This window comes from Fusarium solani, assembly GCF_023522795.1.
Source record: "Fusarium solani strain SB1 chromosome Unknown bctg00000009, whole genome shotgun sequence".
Taxonomy (NCBI): domain Eukaryota; kingdom Fungi; phylum Ascomycota; class Sordariomycetes; order Hypocreales; family Nectriaceae; genus Fusarium; species Fusarium solani.
This window is the reverse complement of record NW_027072144.1, coordinates 1,325,986-1,347,211: the sequence shown is the minus strand read 5'-3', so window position 1 is coordinate 1,347,211 and position 21,226 is coordinate 1,325,986. Positions and strand designations below refer to the sequence as shown.

The 21,226-nt window shown below is 51.6% G+C and overlaps 6 protein-coding genes across 6 annotated transcripts; 2 read left to right on the top strand and 4 right to left on the bottom strand.

Annotated features, from left to right (window-relative positions):
* Positions 1 to 1,586: 1,586 nt before the first annotated feature.
* MRS44_013488 (uncharacterized protein) lies at positions 1,587 to 2,509 on the bottom strand (the record flags this gene model as incomplete). Its single annotated transcript, XM_065616960.1, has 2 exons — positions 1,587 to 2,319; positions 2,391 to 2,509. 2 exons carry the CDS (start codon positions 2,507 to 2,509, stop codon positions 1,587 to 1,589), a joined length of 852 nt encoding a protein of 283 aa, XP_065473032.1.
* Positions 2,510 to 4,172: 1,663 nt separating this feature from the next.
* On the top strand, positions 4,173 to 4,908 carry MRS44_013487 (uncharacterized protein; the record flags this gene model as incomplete). The annotated part of the gene is made up of 2 exons (XM_065616959.1): positions 4,173 to 4,187; positions 4,267 to 4,908. 2 exons carry the CDS (start codon positions 4,173 to 4,175, stop codon positions 4,906 to 4,908), a joined length of 657 nt encoding a protein of 218 aa, XP_065473031.1.
* Positions 4,909 to 5,132: 224 nt separating this feature from the next.
* MRS44_013486 (uncharacterized protein) lies at positions 5,133 to 7,719 on the bottom strand (the record flags this gene model as incomplete). The annotated part of the gene is made up of 5 exons (XM_065616958.1): positions 5,133 to 5,645; positions 5,735 to 6,280; positions 6,330 to 6,603; positions 7,152 to 7,302; positions 7,464 to 7,719. The coding sequence occupies 5 exons, from the start codon at positions 7,717 to 7,719 to the stop codon at positions 5,133 to 5,135; spliced, it is 1,740 nt and encodes a 579-aa protein (XP_065473030.1).
* A 1,435-nt stretch (positions 7,720 to 9,154) lies between these two features.
* Positions 9,155 to 10,780, bottom strand: MRS44_013485 (uncharacterized protein; the record flags this gene model as incomplete). The annotated part of the gene is made up of 5 exons (XM_065616957.1): positions 9,155 to 9,340; positions 9,511 to 9,526; positions 9,566 to 9,730; positions 10,068 to 10,283; positions 10,728 to 10,780. 5 exons carry the CDS (start codon positions 10,778 to 10,780, stop codon positions 9,155 to 9,157), a joined length of 636 nt encoding a protein of 211 aa, XP_065473029.1.
* A 2,953-nt stretch (positions 10,781 to 13,733) lies between these two features.
* On the bottom strand, positions 13,734 to 14,649 carry MRS44_013484 (uncharacterized protein; the record flags this gene model as incomplete). The annotated part of the gene is made up of 3 exons (XM_065616956.1): positions 13,734 to 13,967; positions 14,044 to 14,231; positions 14,370 to 14,649. 3 exons carry the CDS (start codon positions 14,647 to 14,649, stop codon positions 13,734 to 13,736), a joined length of 702 nt encoding a protein of 233 aa, XP_065473028.1.
* Positions 14,650 to 15,309: 660 nt separating this feature from the next.
* Positions 15,310 to 16,317, top strand: MRS44_013483 (uncharacterized protein; the record flags this gene model as incomplete). Its single annotated transcript, XM_065616955.1, has 1 exon — positions 15,310 to 16,317. One exon carries the CDS (start codon positions 15,310 to 15,312, stop codon positions 16,315 to 16,317), a length of 1,008 nt encoding a protein of 335 aa, XP_065473027.1.
* Between the last annotated feature and the right edge of the window lie 4,909 nt (positions 16,318 to 21,226).

Below are 21,226 nucleotides of genomic sequence, written 5' to 3'. Positions count from 1 at the left end.
CGAGGTTCGTGGCATCTCTCCTGGCGGACCATATGAGTCAGCCAACATGAGAGTCCAATGTTAGGAGGGAGGGGTACGGCCTTGGGAACGTGGTACACATGCGGGTCGCCAGCCTCTCGGGGTTGTGCGGGGGTCCGTGCAGCCAGTCCGGACGTTTATGCCAGACGATGTCTCTTGAGTTCAATGGCTAGTGTCGCACTGAGCGTGCTGAAAGGATCAAGGATCAGGTAAAGAATAATGGGCAGCAGCAGTGTGTTGATTGATTGTTGTCTGAAGTTATCTCTTGTGCGGGGTATTCTATCCCGCAGAGTTACTTAAAGCATACGACTAGATTACTAACGCAGTTGTTTCATGTGGCCGTGAAGATCATGCCTACCCTGCGACAGCTAGCAAGCCAACCTGCCTGCTAGAGTAGATCGAAGGACCCTTCGGCATCGTTGTAGAGGGGCATGCATTGATAACTTGACCGCGCAGATGCCGACGATGAACCATAACTCTTCGAACCCGGGTGCAATTGCAGCACCGGGGTTGACGCTCTTGCAAGCGGAAAGGCCGACTTCCAGGATTGAGCACATTACCGACGTGACCATCACTCGCCCAGAGTAGCGCGCCTGATTCTCTGCCAACATAAACCCAGCTCGACTGGTACATCCAATCTGAGTGGCAACCGGACACCAGCTGTCTTCTTCCGGATCATCATCTCCCTGATGAATCTGCATGAAAACGACAAGCATGTGTCTGAGCTTCGCGCAGCGGCGATAGATCATTTATCGCCTGACTGAGATGATTAACACCAAAATCATTGCAGCCCTTTCAATAACAGTGGCTGGCATGTCTTTGACTGTGTAATGGTTGCTGTGTGTGATGCACATCACCAGAAATGGGAGCTTTTTTTTTTTTTAAAAAAAAAAGGAATAAAAAAAAATGCAAATCTTGCGAGGACCATCGTAGCCACGTTGCTTTGACGATGACGCCTGTGATAATGCACCTTTACCCTGAAAATATCTTATCTCTTCTATTTATTGTCCTTCTATCATAGTTACGACGAGTCATTAACGTGCTCTTCATAGGTTGATCAGTCAAACGTGGCAGTCGGGTAACTGCTCTACTGGCTTAAGCCACCCGTTGCATCGACTATGTCAAGTACCAGATCTCTGAGCCTGGTCCGTCAAGGATAAACTACCTCGATACTCATAGACCAACCCGCTTCGATGAAGTTGAAGTCGTTGGTGTCAGTATATGACATGCGCCTTTGACCTTGGAATGCGAAAGAACGTGGCATTCAAACGGGAAGTGAAGCTGATGAGAAAATAGCTGTGTAATAATACAAACGTATCTAATCAATTTTGAGACCCGAAATTGACTACCCACCATGATGCCCAAGCCTTGTCTTTGCCTCATTGTGACTCCTCAAATAAGCGTGGCCCAACGATGGATAGAATTTGTGTCCTGGAATACTGTTTCTCCCGTCTTCTAATCCAAAGGCCTTGTATCTGATCTGTCCATGTCCTGATGAAACGTGCAAGTGGAGTTGAGGAGTGATGCTCGACACGGGGGACACTAGTTGTGACCCTGAGGCAACTCCTTCATGGAACCTGACAGAGAGACTGACCGAACCGGGATGCAAGGCACCATGGCTTCCATGCCCCCTCACCAGACATGTTCGGCGGCACGAAGTCCTGATACCATATCGCTGCGGGAGGAGGAATCAGGCATGTAACATTGTGATGGCCGGGAGTAGTCGTGCGAGGAGTGGCTGTTGAGGAAGGAGGCGGCGGGGCCCGGTGGACAGGCCAGTGTGCAGGGCGGGCATAGGCATAGGCATAGTGCGCATCTCCTCGAAAGGGGGAGGTTCTCTCTTGCCGGCTGGGAGGCTTTTTAGGATTCGTGGAGGGTGAGGAGGGTACCCGCGATCGCAGCATGCTCTGGGGAGGAGGTGGCGCCGTGCGGCGGTACATGGGTATGCCCATCCGGTCCATTTCCCCTCCTCCGTTCTCGATCTTGATGCGGGGTTCGGGCGGAGACGACGACCGTAGTGCCAGGAGGTGATGGGTGCCGAAATGCGGAGACGGTGCGTACCCCGGGGGCTGCCGGATGGCGGGCAGGGGGACCTGCTCCGAGGCGCGCAGGCTCGCGCAGCTTGAGACTGGCGAGGATCCAGGGTCAAAGGTCTCTGAGGGGATGCTAAGCGCTGTAGTAGAGCGCAGGGGAGCTGGGAGGATGGCCCTATTGAGAATCTGGCGACGGCGCTGTTGGCGCTTCTTGCAGTTATACTTGCCAATGTCCCAGATGTCAAAGTGCTGCCGATAGGAACGGATGCTATACCGAGAGTTTGTCAGTAGTTTTCTCTTGGATACTATATAAGTTTATTCAAGAGCATAGAAACTTACGATGCCTCAAAGTTGTGCTCAGTCATCATGATGACTCGTACATCCTCAAGCGTCCTCCCCTCCTGGATGTATAGCTTGGTAATTGTCGGCCGGTGCTCGTTCCAGGGCTTCGCCGACATCTTTGCCTACCGATGAGAATTCGATCAAAAACTGTGGCTGGTTTGAGGAAGGGGAGGAGAAGAATGTTGTCGTGTCAAGGGGGAAGAGTTTCTCGAGTTGCTCTCTGCCTCAATCCTACAGGACAACGATGGCTGAGGTGATGGTACGAAAGTCGACGGGCGTTGAGGTACGACAAGGAGATGAATCGAATCTTTTTCCCCCTTCCTCTTTTTCTGATCCTTTTGGTTGGTGTTGTATATAAGTAGCGTTGGGTTGGCGTGCTCTTGTTCCTCAAAACCCTGAGGCGAGAGAAATGGAAGGGTTAAAAAAAAAGATTGAGACGAACAAGGATCAGAGGCGTAGCTCGCTATTGAGAGAAAATCACATACGTCTAAACTGAATAAAAAAAGCAGCCCAGAGCTTTATTAAGTACTTCGAAGAGTCCCGCGTGCCCTTAGAGCCTCGTTCTCGCAAAGGGTGGGAGGGGAAGGCTTCACAAGGCAACTGCAGTAGCGAGGCAGATAAACAGGGGGGTGGTTAAATTGTATACCTATATTTTCGCCTTTTTGTTTTCCCACTTTTGACCATGTGCATCCTCTTCTGCAGGACTGTCGAGATGACTGATATTAGCCAGGCTTGTGTTAAGGCAACACACACGTTGACGGGCCAGGCTGGTCGGTGGTGGCAGTTCAACTTCATCCTGCTGCCAAACGTATCAACCACAATCATCGTAAATCACCCGATACTCTCAGATGAGATAAAAATGAAAGCGCGGTTCACATAGGAGTGGGAACAAGGTGAGAAAGAAAAGAAAAAAAGCCTGCTCGGCTTGGCCAGGCTGCCGCTGAGCTGGCTAACGCAAGGCGACCAGGCTACAGGGCGCGTGCCCCTTCATTTGTGATGGGATGCTGCATCTTTGAGTGGTTCGCCCCGGAGCCTGATTCTCACTCACAACCGTGGGCGCGATCTTGTCTCCCCTGCAGGAGCACGCTTGGCGGTACGCATCCTATGCAGGGGGTTGGGGTGAAAGACAAATCCTCTCCTCTTCAGCGTGGCACTTGCTCTAGTTCAAAGAGGCTGGCAGCAAAGTGACCGCTGGCGAATGCAACTGGTCATCTTGGCCACCACACGCAGTGAATCTCCAACCCGGTGCAAGGCGCACAGTGGCGGCTCAATCATTGTAATGTGTCTATGTGTGTGCTTTTTCAACCTAGGCCATAAGATTGCAGCCCTAAGCCACAACGGATTGTCTTGCATGTATGACCTCGACGCTGCTCGGTTGAGCAATGGGGAATGGGGGCTTTGTGAGCTGAAGTGATGGCTACCTCCACCTTGTCTCAGCTTGACCGGAACAGCCGGGCGGTGTTCCGATCCTTGCGGCGGTTTGCCGTTGCCACTTGTACAAGCTGTACATGGGTCTCGTTTGATCTTCAAGCCTTGTTGTCCCCTCTCCCACCTCAAACCATGGTTGGTGGACACCATGCACAGGACTCATAAGCAGCCACATCTTCGGGGCTGTCACAGAACACCTCGGATTCATGGAAAAGGCGTCACCATCCCCAGGCCTGTCTGCTCTTCGCTCCACTCTCAGCACCTTTTAGCATCCGACCCCAGATCCCCAGGGTTAGCCGACCACCTCATGAAACCTGTGCTACTTGTTCTGTCAAGTCACAATACAGCGAAATGTCAACGCCGGCGGTATGTGGCCTGCCTTAGCACAAGCCTCGACCTTTCCCCTCGACCCTTTTTTCTAATATTAGCATTTTCCTGTCTATAGCAAAAAGCCAATCTTGCCCGGATAAGGGATAACCAAAGGAGGTCACGAGCCTGGAGACGAGAGTATCTCCAAGAACTCGAGCAACGAATTCGAGTCTACGAATTCCAGGGCGTCGAGGCATCCTCTGAAGTCCAGCAGGCCGCCAGGAGGGTGGCTGAGGAGAACGGTCAGCTTCGCGGCCTCCTCAACCGACACGGTATCACCGAGGATGAAATATATCGTTACTTGCACACCAGCGGCGCGGCAGCCCAGACCGATCCGACGCCAATCCCTCACTCCCCTTCGAGAAACCCTAGCGAGGCTGTTCAGTCACTCCAGGACGTTATAGCGCCCAGGATACCTATTCCTCTCGATCCCGGTGTCCCCTATGTTGCGCCGCCACAGGAGAGTCGCGAAATCCCCATTGCTAGCGTCTCAACGAGCAGCTCCTCCCCGTGGGGGCCAGAGCAAGCTTACTCACACGGCCCGGTATACGACCAGACAATCCATCCTCCATTAACGCAGCCGGTATCATCTCATATGCACCCACAGCAACAATTTTTCCCGGTCGTTCCGGTCACTCAAGCGCCACCAATTGGAACCAACTACTCAAGTGCAGCATTCGCACGCCCGCTGTATCACTCACCCTTGCACTCGAGCTAGGTTGGGGAAACGCCGATGGAAAGTTGGGGACATCCCGCAGGGCGATGTTAAAACCTGGTCCTCTTCTAAAAGCGATTGCAGTTTATCCTAGAAAACATAACGATTCTGCCAGTCCCTCCGCATGTTCAGTGAAGTTCTCGACATGGCTCTCTCATTCTTTTTCTCGAAGCTTGCTGGTAGTCGGTGAGTTGGCTCTCCGCGTCGCCAGCCATCAATAAATGCAACTATACTACGCAAAGAATCCCCCCTTCGCTCTCAGTAATGGCTGCTACGAGTTTTTCCCACCAGGGATCCCTCTCACAAATGGCCTCTGGTAGAACCGCTGGAAGCGTTGGCGTCTTGATACCATTGTCGATCCAGCACCAGGTGCGCTTCAGACTCTGTAACAACAAAGGAACGCTCTGGTCCAAGCTCATTAGCATCCTGGCCTCGAAGAAATCGTCATGGGTGCAAAGGACGTTTCCACTAACACTTCGAACCGGGGTATTGAGGACTTGCTCAAACCGTGTTTGCGACACCTTCTTGTGGTCGGTGCCAATGGCGAGCAAACCCAAGATGAATGCAGGCAGGAGGGGTGCTTGCGCTGTGAAATACGGGCCTGACGTAGGAATGATGCGAATGCATCTCGCAAGGTCATCCTTTTGGTTGACAACTGACGGATGGTTTCGGGGTAATCTTGGGTTTCTGTCAGCGCCGTGGGCCTTCTGAGCCAAGGCAGCGAAGATAACAAAAGTATACTGATTCAGCAGGTCTCATTCGGTCCTTACCTGAGAAGTCGGCAAAAAAGGTATATCATTGCTGTAATCCTCCAGGCTTCAGCTGTCACCTCTGCCACTCCCGATTCGGTGATCAGGACAGTCGGCCAGGACCTAATCCATTCGATCGGCTGAGGGCTTGCTTTAGCCATTTCCCAAGATTTATGCTCACGGCTCCACTGCCGGGTTGTCTCGAGATCACGGAGAAGGTATTTCGGTGTCATCTGGAAAACAGTACTCTCTGGCTTTTGCATAAGGCAACTGACACAATACGACACCTGTGCTATACTATGCATTAGCCTAGTCAACAACCCGCATCCACCATGGATCTCCGATGTCTTTCGCTCATTGCCGAAAAGTAGCCAGTTAAACTCCGTGGCCTGTTCCGGTAGGTCGAGTAGATCTGCGTCGGGAAGAGGGGCGAGTTGCTGGGAAAAGATTAGGCCGCGGCCGACGATGACAGACAAGGCATCGCGGAGGTGACTTCGTTGGACGGCCACGTTCTCCCAAAACGGACCACCGGGATTTGTCTGGTGCAGAAAGGACTTGCATTGCTTGTAGCCTTCCAGCCAGGATGGAGAGCCAGGTTTTCCATGGCGCTGCTGGGCCTGGACAACCTGCAATAGCATGAGAGTTGAAGGACAGTGATTTGGGATCACTACTTACATGGATTGTGGAAAGAACGACCCAGAGGGCAACAAACTCCTCTCCTTCCCCAGGCCGACTGCTCTCTAAGCCGTTAAGTAGCTCTTTGTAGTACTCAGGAGCCATTGTGTATCGACGGCAAACTGCTTCCCGGATGAGCTCGTCTGCTAGGTAATCGTAAATATACATACCAGCCAAGCACCCAATAGCGCTGACAATCGCATCAGAAACAGCTGTGTCCCTGCATGCCTGCGATAGGATCAGGGGCCATGGGTTCGTTTCGACAAGAACGCTCCTTCCGGGACACCAGTTTTTTTTTAGGTCTTTCATCAATGTCAGTATTTGATACTCGAACAGGGGCGAACGAGGAACCAATTCGTCGTACAGAATGTGAGTAGCTTCCTGACAAGTCCGTCCTCCTGACTCTGGAGTCTAGAATGCGACGACGGAAACATCGATCTGATCTGCGCGGGTCGGGCCTGAAGTTGGGTCCATGTTTGCTGACTCGTGATGTTTGCTGATGACACAAGTGTCCGGCCCCTGTCGGTCGTCACCGATGATGTAGATCTACTTGCTATATCAGACGGGTCGCGGGAGACCGCAGTCTTCGTCTTGCTACCACGAAATGGCAGGCGCCCGGAGGCAGGAGTGTCCTCATTACTGTTCTTCTTCGGCTGAGATGATATCCCCAGCGTTGGCAGCCGTCCTGGAGTTTTGGGTGGGGGCCAATTGAACTTGATGTAACCATCCACTCTACCGTCGCTTGGTCGAGAGGGGATCGTGCTTGTGTATAATGTCCGGCGAACCTTCAGGCAGAGTGAAAGGGCTGTCTAGAGGTCTCACATCAGGCGATGTGGCTCTCCGAGGCTCCGCGTCAAGCTCTGCAGTTCCAGAAGTTGGTTTGGGTTGTAATGGACGTAGTCGAGGTTGGTGAGGGGCTTGTGAAATGGGACGCAAACGCTTGCCCGGTGGGCAGGAGGAGAGCATGGTCTGACTGCAACGGTTGTCAGCACAATGGTCTACCATCCCATGCCTCAATTTTGACACACTTTCATACGATTGATGAAAACTCTTGGTTGGTAACGGTGATCTAGGTGCTGAGGCGACGACGCAATAGGTAGAAGAGGAGCCGACAACTTGACATGGTTCGCATACTCACCTTGATGAGGCAGTAGGGTAGAAGGATTGGTAGATTCAGCAAGGCAAAAGGCCAAATCCGGCGAAGCTGCTGTGTCAAGGGCTCGGCAGGTAAGCCAAAGACTTGGCAGCCCCATCCAATGCTGTTACCGTAGTCGTTGCCGTTGCCCTCGTGGGCGTTCGCCCATGTAGGAAGGCCGTCAACATACTCAGCGTCAAGCCTGACGCGCTTGGGACACCTGGTCAAAGCATCAGAGTTTGTCAAACACTCCATCAGAACTGACCGTCGCCCTGGCAAGGCAGCTAGTCGACAAGAGAGCCGAGGTCGGTTTGGGGTGTGCCGCACCCTGCGGGTTGGAGCTGGACAGCAATCGCGCCGCCTGGAGCACCGCCTTTCAAAGAGTTTGTTCGCACGAGTAGGCGAAGTGCAATTTATGGGAAGAAAAAAGACCGGTGAGAATTGAGAGGTAGATTAAGACGAGGGAACAAAAAGGCAACCGCAGGAGAACATGAGTTTATGCGAGGTTCTGAGCTCCGCCTGTCAATAGCAACGATGGACCTATCGCCATATTGCTGTCGTCATGTGAACAACGAACATGGATATGTGTGCGCAGCTCGAGCGGAGGACAACATGCATACATATGGTGCCAAGCCCGTATACCAAAGCAGCGCGCGACCCGAAACAACAAAATTTAGTAGTGCTAGTATTGTAGAATGTGATGGTCTGCGGTATAGTTCCAAGCAGGGTCGATTCCAGTACACTGCAGAAGGAAATACTCAGGCTAACAGCTCCGGGAACATTCGTTGGGTTGACCACGTTGAAAAAGGCCGCCTTGCGGTGTAGTAAGTGTGCGATGATGGCCGTCCGCTTCTGCTTGTCGCGATGATGCTTGAACTTTTGCCATCTCCAGGCCCGTATATTGGGTATCCCGCTACTACAGCGGAGGAACCTGGTGGCTAGAAGCAAGTCAAGATCATCACAGACTGGCCCAAAATCTTGCTTGGTTGGGTTTGGCTCTTTGTTGTCGAACGCCCGAGAAGCGCTCCGTCCAGAAGCTCTTGCTATGTGTGGCACATATAGATCAATCGTCACCTCAGACTGCGGGAACAGCAGGACAATGGCCAAATGTAGTGTCGGTCCTGGCAAGCTCCTCGGTCTGATCAAGGGTAGGAAGATGCGGACCTTCTTCACCCACGGTAAGACACCCCCAACTGCTCGGGTCTCATCGCTGGTACTGCGGTTCGGCCTTGTAGGATGTGGACTTGTTGCCCCCTTCGTTGCCGCTGTCACTCCCCATCGGCGCTGTTGCCGAGCCGGATGTCACCCCTTCTATCATGCCAGGCAAACATGACGAGAAGAGCGACTTGAAGGAAGCATCGGAAACCCGTAGCCACCGCACTGTAGACCGTATCAACTTCCGAGGGGTGCGAGGCACAGCCATAAGTTCGACAATAAAAAGTATCTCCTGCAAGACAATGGTGGCACAGGACCGGAGGAGGGCGTGCCAGGCCGGCTTCCACGCCTCCTTGTTTTCGTGCTTCAGGGCCAAGAGAGAGTCGATCTAGTACAGGAGCGCGAGGGTATATAGGATCGTTGTCGCCATGGACTGAGCGTCGGGTAACTTGCCAGACTGGATGGTAAGGACTGCTATCGAGCCTATCTCGGTCGCTGAGACGAGGAATATGGCAGCCGAAAGCCAGAGAAAAGGTCAGGCATTACGCTTGCGCGTTTTGGCCTGCTTAGACTGAGCTCTGGGGAAGTAGAGGCAGGCTGTTGCGGCGGGGGTAGTCTGAGAGACCTCGAGGACGGCTAGGAGGTTCCATATGATGTTGAGCTCGGAAAGGTCGAGAGAAAGGGTGACAAGAACGGGAGGCGCGGAGGGGGATGACCAAGTCTGCAAAACTGTTAGATCTTGACCTATTTTTCGTAATATCCTGTGAAAGCAAAGAAAGCTCACTGGCATAGAGTAAAGATTGAAGCCACAGGCTAGATAGCATCCATTCATAAACCACTTCCAAATGGCTCTTGCCTACGGATGCATCGGGAGACAGCGCCTAAGGATACCTGTGTCGCTACAAAGCTAGAAACGTTCAGGCCTAGGGATCTACGGCTTGCGTACCTCTTGAAGGCAATATAGTCGAGCAGACCGAGCTCTTGGTCCTCTTGCCAAGTTTGGCGACGTGGGCGTGGAACAGGGCAGTCCTGAATCTCAGGAGTTATCGTGACATCGTGGAAGCATGTTTCATGCCGGTTAACAGGGTAGAGACCAAAGATCCTCCCAATCCTACGGGTACCAGAGGAAATAGTTGTCTTCGAAAGACTTGCAGTGGATGACAGTCTTTCTTTCTTTTTTCTTCTGGGCAGTTTCCCCAGAGTGAAATGGCTGGGCTTTCACAGTGCTTCAGACTGACGAGGATGTTGCGGCACTGTTTTGCAGGCTCGCCCTGACAAGCCAATATCCGCTGCAGACTCGCAAACAAATGACTTATCCGGATCTCATCACATAACTCGCCAAGACGTTGGATCCAAGTCGCCAATTGGACGTCATGGTCTTGCTTGACGCTTGTGAGGTAGCGGTGAAGCAGGGGGGTTACGTCTGGAAGAGGCGCGAAATCTCATACGCCTGATACTGGACAAGCCGGATGCGGCCCTTGATGGGATGAGGTGGGGGGTGCAAAAGTTCGTCCGTGTGGTGGACGAGCTCCACCTGCACGGTGTTGTCGGACTCCGTACGTATGAGCTCGCGGTTCGCCGTCGTTCGTTTTCCCTCCAGCCTGATTTGGCCATCCTGCTGCTGAGTACCCAGGTGCAGCAAATGCGCTATCCGAGGTGGCGAACTTTACCAAGCAGCACATGGAAATTCTTCAGGGGTAGTACGAGATCATCTGTCGACCACAGAGATCGCTTGATTCGACCTGCCTGCGCGTTCCCAATATCGTTTACGTTCTTTCCGCCGGACGCTTTGGGTGAGAAACGACAATAAGCAGATAAAAGGCGCTGTGCTAAGATAACTAAGGGGGTTTCCGACCCTCCTTGGCTTCTGACCCCCCCCCCTAGGCGGTGGATAAAACTGTTTGGCTGTCAAACTCCCATGTTTAGTTAATGGATCGAGGCCAACTGGTATCACTTGCCCTCCCCTAGAGCACCTGGAGGGGTCAGAAGCCAAGAGGGGTCGGAAACACCCTTAGTTATCTTAATCGGGAAGCCGTGATGCCACTGAAAGAGCGCATCGATTGCATGGCCAAGATGCACTGGGTGAAGGGTTCACTTTCCGTATTGACCTTTTCTGCATCTTCATCTCCCTAGACACTGCTTTTAGGGAAGCCCAGAACATGGCTGGTAGGGAGGTGGTCAGCCTAGCACCACTCCTCCGGCACCCCGGCCTCCTTGATGTGTCCCCAAAGCTGCTCGACTGTCTCAAGGCCAAGGTTGGTGGATTCTCAACGCGGTCCCTCCCTCCCTTACCCATGCTGACCAGGTCAAAGCGCAGCCTGATCGCCTCGAGAGTCGGGGATGGAGGATTGTCAATATGGATCATTGGAAGCTGCATATGTTTCGGCTTGAGCCAAATGCGGCCTTGCCAGTATCCCAAGGCCACCTCGACACTGTTGTACTCCTTCAGGAGTGTGGTATGTTCATCCTTGCTTACCGCAGTGGCAAGGAGCTAAGGTGGGAACCGGACCAACTGCTCTGTTACGCCGGGCAGAGTGTGCACTACAGGAACGAGGGGCAGACCCTTTTGCCTATTGATTCAGCTGGAGGTGGAGGAAAATTGGCACTGCTTGGTCTGGAAGCGCCACTTTGGTGATCCTGTTTGACGAACCGGGAAGGGGGTGCGGATAGCTGAGGGATCGGGCGAGAGGAGAGGAAAGCATGCTAGCTAGATAGGGATGCTCAACACTGCTCATGCAAGACGTATCCACTCACCCGTGAGCCAATTCAACAACCATAGGCCTGAGACAGCCACACGATGATACTACGGACCGAATCTTACAGCTGATACTAATAGGCCAAAGCATGGCAAGATTGGGGGCGGTCATGATGGCAGTTGAGTCCAAGTTCCGTCCAGCCCCAGTCTCGACCGCCCCCATTTATTGCAGAACGGCTTAGAACCTCCATTGGTGTCGTGTTTTCCATGGTGAGGATATTCTCCTCACTCCAGCCAACGGGCGGCGGTCTTCCCAGGCGGTTCCCCATAATCCGGGAGGCCACAGAGGGACAGAACACACCCACAGGTAAGTTTCCTCCACGCTTCAAAAACAATCTCCTGCCTCTGTTGGGCTCTAATTCCTTCTAGAGAGCCCTCGGCCGATGGATTACCCATGAATCACCACCCTTCAACCTCCCGCCGCTGAGTTTCCCGTCCCGGAGCTGGTATCACCGAGTCGCCCGCCCCAAGTATCCCACCCCCGACTCTCCCTCCGTCGGCTCATATGTCTTGTTGCTGTACCGCGACCCATGGCAAGCAACGTCCCGTCAGTCATCTCAGGCCCGGCAGCGCAGCGGCATTGACTAGCGCCAGTCATTCAAGGCCAGTACTACAGTCTATAAACCCCGTGATTCATCTGGCTCCGCTAATCGGTATCATGACAGACCCTCCGAACACGATTGGCCATGACGCCCAGTTCGCCGAGTCTCGCGACGATGCTGTGACCACGAGAACGAAGGCGCGATAGGTTTTCCAAGGTGATGACCAGACTATGACAATAGGGCATGGCAGGGGCCTCTGGTGGCTGTTTTCCATGCGATCGGTCTTCGTCCCGTACCACTCTTGGACGACAATACCACGAGGGTTTCTATGAGCCGGAACAAATACAGCATGGCTATGAGCCTTGTTCATCCCCTCGCCGATCGAGTATATAATTCCTTATAGGCCAACGAATGAAAAGGTCCTCTCCCAATCCAAAATCCATCCTCCACTGGCGCCGGGCCAACGCCCTACCTATCATTGATCGCCGCTACTGTCTGGAGAAACTTCTTCATAACGATATTGAACCCTAAGAAGGCACTTTCTGTACTGCGTGGAATCCTTCCAGGGCGCACCCCATCTGACAGTTACGGAAACCGTGTTGTCGGCGAAGCGTGGTGCCTCTTGGAAACGAGGGAAACAGAATGCATGGACAGTGGGCAGAGTTCTGTGAAGTATGGCAGAGGCTCAGGGGCAGACTAATGGATAGCAGGATCACCGTGTTCGAATCATGAGGGGAATCAATTCAAGATGGCGCGCAGGCTTCCATGCCACGTCGCCAGCAGCTCTTCCTGCGCAGTACCTTGCCCTAGATAGAAAGCCAACGCCGCTCACATTGCTTCTTTTGTGCTTTCCTGTGGTACACCGTAGATCGTGTCCCGACCCTGCTGTGAAAATATGTTGAATACCTGGGTTGCAGACTTATACCGTCATTTTGCGGACTATCATGATGATTTCGTTCTTGGACACGCAGAGATCAACATCTCTATTAAGAGTGACGTGAATTCGTGCCATGCAAGACGGCAGAATCGATATCTTTTTTCGAGATGCAGATAGAGAACGTCGCGTCCTGCTCATTATGGACGACGCTTTCGCCGATCCAAGGAAGCTACAGCATCCTGAGTCACAGCCGCAGTCCACAGCCAGTTGAGCCACTGATTCAATCAGTGTGCTCGAAACATTCCCGAGAGCCTTGCCTAACCAAGAGAGAAGAGCATTGAGATGATAATAAGCTGCATATCCAAGACAGGGTCGATCAACTGCATCACCGGCTGACATTGCACAGGATTACTCGCGTAGAGCGTGCCGAGATGAACTCACAGGTACCTTCATAAGCATTTGCTGATGATTACACTGTTCTGCTCAAAGAAACTCGATCGCAGATCCACACCATCATCTTCGTCGCCCTGGCAGAGGTCGCGATTGGATTGGGCTCTCAGGTTAGAGCGATCAATGGCATGGTGACTGAGTGATGGGGGTCCTGTAGAAGCATCGAGGGCAATGAGACTTGGTACGAGAAGATAGATCAAGGCCTCATACGAGCTCCAACGGTCGTGGCTTGGCCTTACGGATGAGCTGTCTTTCCGTCGTGCATGATTCAGAAGACTTGGCCCAAGGCGATACCTAATTTATCCACACAGGGAAGAACATCATCTACCCCAAAAAGAAAAGTCCACGGGTGAGGATGTCAGAGTCCCCAGAGATGCACGTCATTGAGGATCACGCGGTACTTCAAGATATAAGAGAGTATAATAACATATACGGAAAAACTCCTGTAGAATACACAGACCAAGTGTGGCTCTTTGTTCCCGCTCAGTCCTCAAGTTGTAAATTCACTCAACCCCTTCTTCCCCTGAACCACTTTCTGACTCCGATGGCTTCTCGCCCCTTGAGAATCGAAGGCAGCGTAGAGCTCGCGCCAGTCTTCTGGCGACATTGCCCTGAGTTCTGCTATCGTCGGAAGGTAGAGTTCGCCGTCCTCGTCTAGGAACTTATTCCTCGTCGGCGCAGAACCAGTGTTGGCTTCCTCAGTCGCTCTAAGAATTGAATCATGCTAAACAACCGTCATGTAACTATTAATATGTTTGCCTTACAGAGCATGAGAAGACTTTGTTTTGTCACAAGCTTACCTTTAATGAGCCGTTCTTTTCACTCCTCAGCTGTGCCACTGTTCTGCCAGTCTTGACAGTCTGTCGAGTGAACCCATTCGCATGACGGCCTCCCAGAGTTGAAGTATCTGGTGCGTTCGCTTCAGCAGCTATCTGTCGCTGGTAACTTGCAGCCGTTTCCCCTTCGAAGCAAGGTTCGGGGTGCCTGGCTGCTTCGTGTTAGTAATCGCTCCTCTCGTAGATCCCACCCCCAGATCAGCCATACAAATGGCATTCAATACTAACATGTATAATTACCTGGTTCAGTGGCGGTCGTCACCACAGAATCGTGCATGAAACTGGCTGACGTGAGGCGTTGGATATTCCAAAGTGCAGGCCCACGTTTGACTTGTTGTCTATCTGGGCTCGCATCTCGGTGGCCATTGTGCCCATGTAGATATTCCATGATAGTGCAGAGTACAGAGTTTCAGAATGCGGGTGAAGCGTGATATAAGTACTTTGGACTTGGGCACCCACGACACAGACCTGCGTGTCCACGTGGGGTCGGCTAATCTTGATACCTCCTCTGTGTCGAAAATAGACACTCTGTCTCATCAACGCCATGGCCAAGGCATCCCGCATCTTCATTCTATGCTAAGAGTTATGTTTGAGGCTGGCGACGCGCGGAGCGTCAGATTTTTGGCAGTGCTACTGTTGCCGGTGGCGTGAAGGAAGCCCGATGTGTAATTTTAATGATTAATTATAGATACAGCTACTTTCTCAATACTTGTATGTCAAGCAAGTCACGAGGGGGCAGGTTGTCGTTGTTGCTGAAAGGTGCCACAAGGTCACCACCGTACGACAAACTAGCACCCTGTAATGTAGAAGAGAACGTAATGAATGTCACCGCGGAGCACAACAGTTCGCCCATCCAGAAGATGATCGTTCCTAGTTTGTTCCCTGCTCCTGCCACTCTAACAACACCTGCGAGGTTTCGCAGCGGGCCAGATAAGTGACTCCAGTCTAGCCATCTACAACCTAGCCTGCTTGGCCATGCGCTGACAAGACTCGTCGATGCACGTCCGCATCCCATCGCTGCCACATGATCACCGTTGGTGGGGGCCCTTCCACACGCGCCCACCAACGTTCCGCGAGCCCATCGGCTTTATAAAGCATCGGTTATTCACTCGGATTGTCTTCACTACCCGCGACATTTCCCCTTCGAGCCACTCATCACAAATCTTTCCCACTGCCAGTAACCGATCGTCTTGTCTACTTTCCTTGCCCGTCTGCGGCTCGGCTACTGTCATGCTTGTGCCACTTCTTCCTGCCTCGGCTGCTGCCTTCGCTCCTCAAGCCTCATCCGTCAATGTCGTCCTGGGTTCGAAGGTTGAGCCTTGGCTCACACAAACCCTCAAGCGCATCAACCGAGTAAAGCAGCGTCGCTTCAACAGTGTCCCTCAGCACGAGCGATTCCTCACTGAGACTCTATCGTCACCCAATGCCATTTGGACCCTAGCTTCGATCATGCTCCCTAGTACTCCTGAGGCAGACTTTAAGGGTGATGCCAACAACCTCTTTGCCGGGGCCATCATGAATTACAAGATCATTCACATTGAGGGATACGTCGTGTGTGTCGATATGGTTTTGCGCAACGAGGTCATCTACAAGCTCACCAAAGATACCATCAACACCCTCATCGAGCACCACAAGGAGGTCTGCTGCGTTGCCGTGGCTAACACCTGCGACAGGTCGGATGGGGAGCAGTGGTGCAAGAAACTTCATGAGAAATTTGTTCAGGCCATTAACAAATTTGTCTTCCGCACCCACGTCTCGGCTCTCGAAGGACTCGAAGAGGGTGGAACTGGCGAATTTATCAACGGCAAAAGCGATGAGATGAAGAGAGAAATCCTATCTCGCATGAAACTTCCTCGCCAGCACGCTTTTGATGTCATCCAACAGACTTCAGTGTTTCCTATGGACAACGTGTGGTCGCAACCTGGCATGCAGAGTAGCCAGCCAGCTTTTGAGCTGCGGAGAGTGCCTCCCTCGAGCTCCAGCGTCGTTTCACCTGCTAGCACCGATGACCGTCTTGTCTGGGCGCCTATGGCACAAAGCAATTCGCCTCAGGAGACGGCCCCCATCTCTGTTATGCCCATTTCCGGTATGTCGGCTGTTTCACAATGTGGCATTAGCATGGCAATGGCTGGAATGGTTGGCAGTCACAGCTTCGACTGGGATGAATACCAGGAGTGTGCGGCTGCGCATGTCTTTACCATACGCCAGGACGACTGTCTCCCCTCAGTGGTGGTGTGATCGAGCAAATACGCTTCTTTTTCCTCGTCCATGCCCAAAGCTCTCGGTTAGTTGAGGCCTCGTGGCGTCGCGCATATCAGGGATAGTGCTCAGTAAGAAGTCTACTCAGCCGTTACACAGTGGCCACGACTGACACCATTCCAGATACTCGCATTTTGTTGGTTGGACCACACCTCGCCCTGGAAGGATTAAAGGCAAAGCAGGTAGCCAGACAGCGTGATGGATCATTTTTCACTCAAGCGACGTTTAACTGATGGAGCTATGAAGCTCTCAATCCAGTTCCGCTCAGGACGAACGCTCCGGCATCGTACTCGAGAAGAAAGTAGAGGCTAAGACAGAGATTACTGTTAAGCCAAACACTTAGACAAAGTCATAGAATAGACAATAGGGTCGGGGGTTAGGTAGTGAAATGTGAGAGGGTTCCTACTGTTCATAGAACACGATTTAATCACGATTTAAATTTTATATACCTCACGTTTGATACAGTTACCTTTCTTCATGTAAGGATCCCTTTACTTGAAAATACATAGAGCGAACGTCTTGGAAATGGTCATCGAGGGTGTTGACATTGGTGATCATGAGATCTGGATTAGCGCCAGCCGCCAACTAGTTCAGGAAAGCTTCAGATAAATCTCCCACAACAGGACATCTCCACTACTGACTACACCGACATAGCCCAACGATTTATTCAACAGCTCTTCTCTTCGATTTTGACGTCTACTAACTGTGGTCCAAGCCGGATTGGTCTCACCTTGCGTGATTCTATGTGATAGACCTGTTTGAAAGTCACTTTTTCTAGGTGTCTATTCTATCAGCAGCAACTGACACGTGGTCAAATAATTGAAGGCTATTTGGTGTTAATATGACTAGTTTCGGGCCACTAAATTCCATTAGTTAGTAAGTCGCCCTGTCTAGTTTTCTTCAAGTCGCCTTGTGTCTATGGTGAACTTGATCGCTGCTTAGCATCGCCTGCAGGTTAGGTGTCCATTTTCGGCTCTCTGATGTTGCCGTCTCTCTTGAAAAAAACCATGAAACACCCTAACTTAGATGAATATAGCCCCCTCGCACACTTTATGGCATTATTATGAGATAATAGACCCGAGGAGACATAAGTACGTATATCTGGAAGCTGCCGTCCAAACTCCCAGGCTGGGCAAGATACACAGCTCCTATGGCACAACGAGTTTAACATCTTACCTCGTCACTGTCACTGTTTAAAGATCGTGCACTCATTCTTCGAAGATGCCTTGCTTTCTTTGTTTTCCCCAACTTCAAAGGTATATGTACCCATTCCAGCACTGATTACCAGACGATGCTGCCTATGCTCAACCTGAACATCCTTGTATTCCTCAATCCAGATTCCAGAGGGGCCATTCCGGTATTTCCCTTTCCTCTACTGTCCACCACTTGCCCTCAATGGCTACCCATAACTGTTTCGTATCTACAAGTAGACCACAATGCAACTCTTCAAAGACCCAATCCATCTTCCACGCGACCCGAGCGTCGCAAATGGCACAGACTATTTTGTCTTCCTCCTTCCATATCGGTTCATCCTTTTCCTTTCCTGCCCTGACTTGCTCCCTGCCCCCATTAGTCTCCTTAGATTTCCAATCGCAGGGCCAATGTGTCGGTTCCTTTCTTATTAGCAATGCACCCTTCGTATTCGTGAGGCACCATACGAACTCTCAGCCGGGGCCTCTTCATTGGATGATTTGGAAGCTGTTCTGCGTGGTGCAGGTCCACACTGAGCTTCCTTTTCATGGCGCCGAAAATGGGGTTTGTTGTGGTTCACGTTTTAACAGCTGCTCATCGGTCGTGGGAAGAAGGGGGATGAAAACCATTGGTAAAGGGAAGAAATTTTCATTCTGCAGAAGAGGCGCGAGCGTCCTTTTGTTTCTCGAAATCCCCTTGTAAGAAGGCGCCGGTTGCCTTCGCAATGCAACCAAGCACAGACCACCTGCTTTCCGGCGGTGTGATGCTCGTTTCAGCGATTTACTGGGTTTGGAACAGCCTATCTCGCGAAGGCGACGAGATATTGTCAGTTTTCTTGTCCAGTTGTATCTTAACGGCTTCAGCTGCGTTCTCGACTCTGTCACGTCGGGATTGCGTCTGGTACCAGCTGCTATATCCTCTGGTATTGTGGTCGAAGGCCTTTTTCAGCGATAGAATGGGAATCAACAGCAACTGTGAAGCGCTGTCTACATCTTTCATGTTGGCGCTCGAACGGTCGGCGGCTTAATCGCGTCCTTTGAGACCGTTCCAAGCACTGTCGAGAAACGTATCCCTGACCCGGCCTTGGTACAGCCCTGGGGAAACAAACACTATTCCAGTTGCAGGTAGCCTCCTAGGTTGGGTCGGCCGTCGGGACCAATCAGCATGAGTTGTACCAGTTCAGAGAAGAGGGAAACAACTTATCCCATTGGCCGCTTTGAAGGCAAGGTTTTCCTTTGCGCCATCGGTCCCGTCCTTTTCAATCTCTTGACTGATAGCAGTCCCATGGTCCATGTGATGATATACGAGTTTCACGAGAACTAAGATTGGAAATGGCCAACCGGCTTAGGGAGTTTGCTACAGGGACCAAGCAGGTGTGTGTTATCCCTACGGGTAGATCCCCTTACATACCACAACGCAACTCACCGGGTCGCGAGACTATCGCACGTAACCTGGCTCCGGCTCCATCCTTTGATGGAAGCTCGACTGACCTCATATTTCACCAGTAGCTTGTCCGGAAAGAAGTCTTTAATAAGTATTTCACAATACAGTCCCACTCCTCATGTTAGGAGAACGATACACTTTGCCAAGCTCAAACCAAAGCCCCAGTGCCAAGATGTGTTGTTTGTATTGCGCAGCTGTGCTGGGTGATGATGTTTTTTTTTTAACTTGATTATATTATTATTATTGATATAAGAGTTCTTCTCAAGTTTATATCTCTGAATGATTCCATCTAGGGCTTTGAACTCTAAATCTAGGACTTTCAGACTGCTAGTCTGAATCCTGAAAGGAAGGGGGATCCTCGGATTTCCAACAAGATGCGGCCTGTCCGTGGCCGGAGTCCGCAGTGCTTCCAAGGTAGCAGCGACGAAGCCAGATATCTCATCAACAGCTCCAGGAAGTCAGCTTTCTCATACATAGACCTCACTGACCTTGGCGTTCCTGCAACTCAATAAATAACATCCCTATTGCATCTAGTAACCAGCGCCTCCTTCATTACTCTAGAACTGTCATGATGTTGTAGCCATGCCAAAACATCCTGGATTGGACGAACAAGCCATGGGAGTCGTGTTCCAGACGAGGAGTGGTACAGGGAATACGTCATGTTGGGCATGGATTCTTCTTGCTCGATGCCGATTCTATGACAGGCTTGCCCCATCGTGGCCTTCCGTCCGCGAAAACCCAACTTACATCGTCTTCGAAACAGAGGAACAGTCAAATAACACTCTTGTTCCCGCCTCATTGTCAAGTGCCCCAGTACGACCGACCTTTTCAACTATATATTACCCTAGTCAACCTTAGTCCCCAGCATTCATCGCATTTACTCAGAGTTCACCTGCAGATAAATGTAAAATCTTTGTGATTTCGAATGGGAGCCGTGTCAAGTGGGTCCTGCCCAATTTGACTGGCCGGATCATAGAAGCAATAACAACAAACAATAAGCCAAGCTTTATGTTGATTTCCTAGCACTACAGTCAAGAACTATCGTAAGAATTCAGAACAAAAGAAATTCTCAACCTTTTTAATGAAAAAGGCCACACTGGATTCTCGTTCGATTGTATTGTGAGGGTTGCGGGTGTCGTGGTGACAGGACTAGCGGTGCTGCATAGTGGCGAGAGTTCAAGCCTCCGTTTCCGTTTCCGTTTCCTCGCCTGCCCTGGATGGGCTTGCTTCAGAGGCTGCGGAGGCTGCGGAGGCTGCGGAGGCAGAGTTGGTGGTTTAGAGTCCGAACAGAAGGTGGTGTATAGTATCATTATCTTTCTGGACTTGGGCTGCTCAACCTCGTAGGAACACGACGAGCCATCGAGATGCTGACGGAGCTCTCGCTTTGTGAAACTGCACCAGCAACGGAGGCAGATGGCGCTAGCGGCGTGCTCTCTATCGTCAAAGTCTTTGTCTGTCCACGTCTGAATGTTGCTACACCTTTGACACTGTGAGGTGCCGCTAGGAAGCTCGTGGTCGCTTCGACAGACCGTAATGCACCTTTGATGACCCTTCCTACTTTGACCACCCCGAATGAGGCCGTGATAGGTAACGGCATGGCTGATGTTGTGGGATACCGCCTTATGACTGGACAAACAGGGAAGGTTGCCGGCAAACTTCTGAGGCTGGAATGCGGCAAAGAAGCAAATCTCTGTAAGCCCCTCAAAGTCCGCTTCTGTGAGAGTCGATTGTGCGTTGATTGGGGTCGTTGGCTTTAGGGAGGAATGCATCTCGCTGGTGAAGATCGAAAAATAAGTATGACATAGAAGATTCTGAGTGTCCATCTGGAAAAGGCAAGTAGAGTTGTTGAAGTGGCTGGACTACCTCTGAGAGGAAACGTCAACAAAGAAAACAGGGCAAAAAATGAGACTGAAACAGCCAAACCAATTGGAGAAGGTGGAAGGCGGACAGTTTTAACTGCCTGATCCACATCGGCTATGGTGGGGGTCCAGCCAGGCCTTTTAGCCTCCCTCGGTTGCTTCATCTCTTCAGTCTGACGACGGCCTCTCTGACGGCTTTGCCTTCGCAATCCTGCCTTCCACCCGTACCTCCGCCTGAGAGTGGACGGACCCTCCCCAGAAACATCCAAGTCCTACAGCCTACCTAACATACAAGAACGTTGCGGCCACATTACGAAAGGGTCCCCGAATCCCAGGAGTCGATGATATGGAGATCTTCTTGATGAAGCTGTGCTAATATTGCGTTGAACATGAGA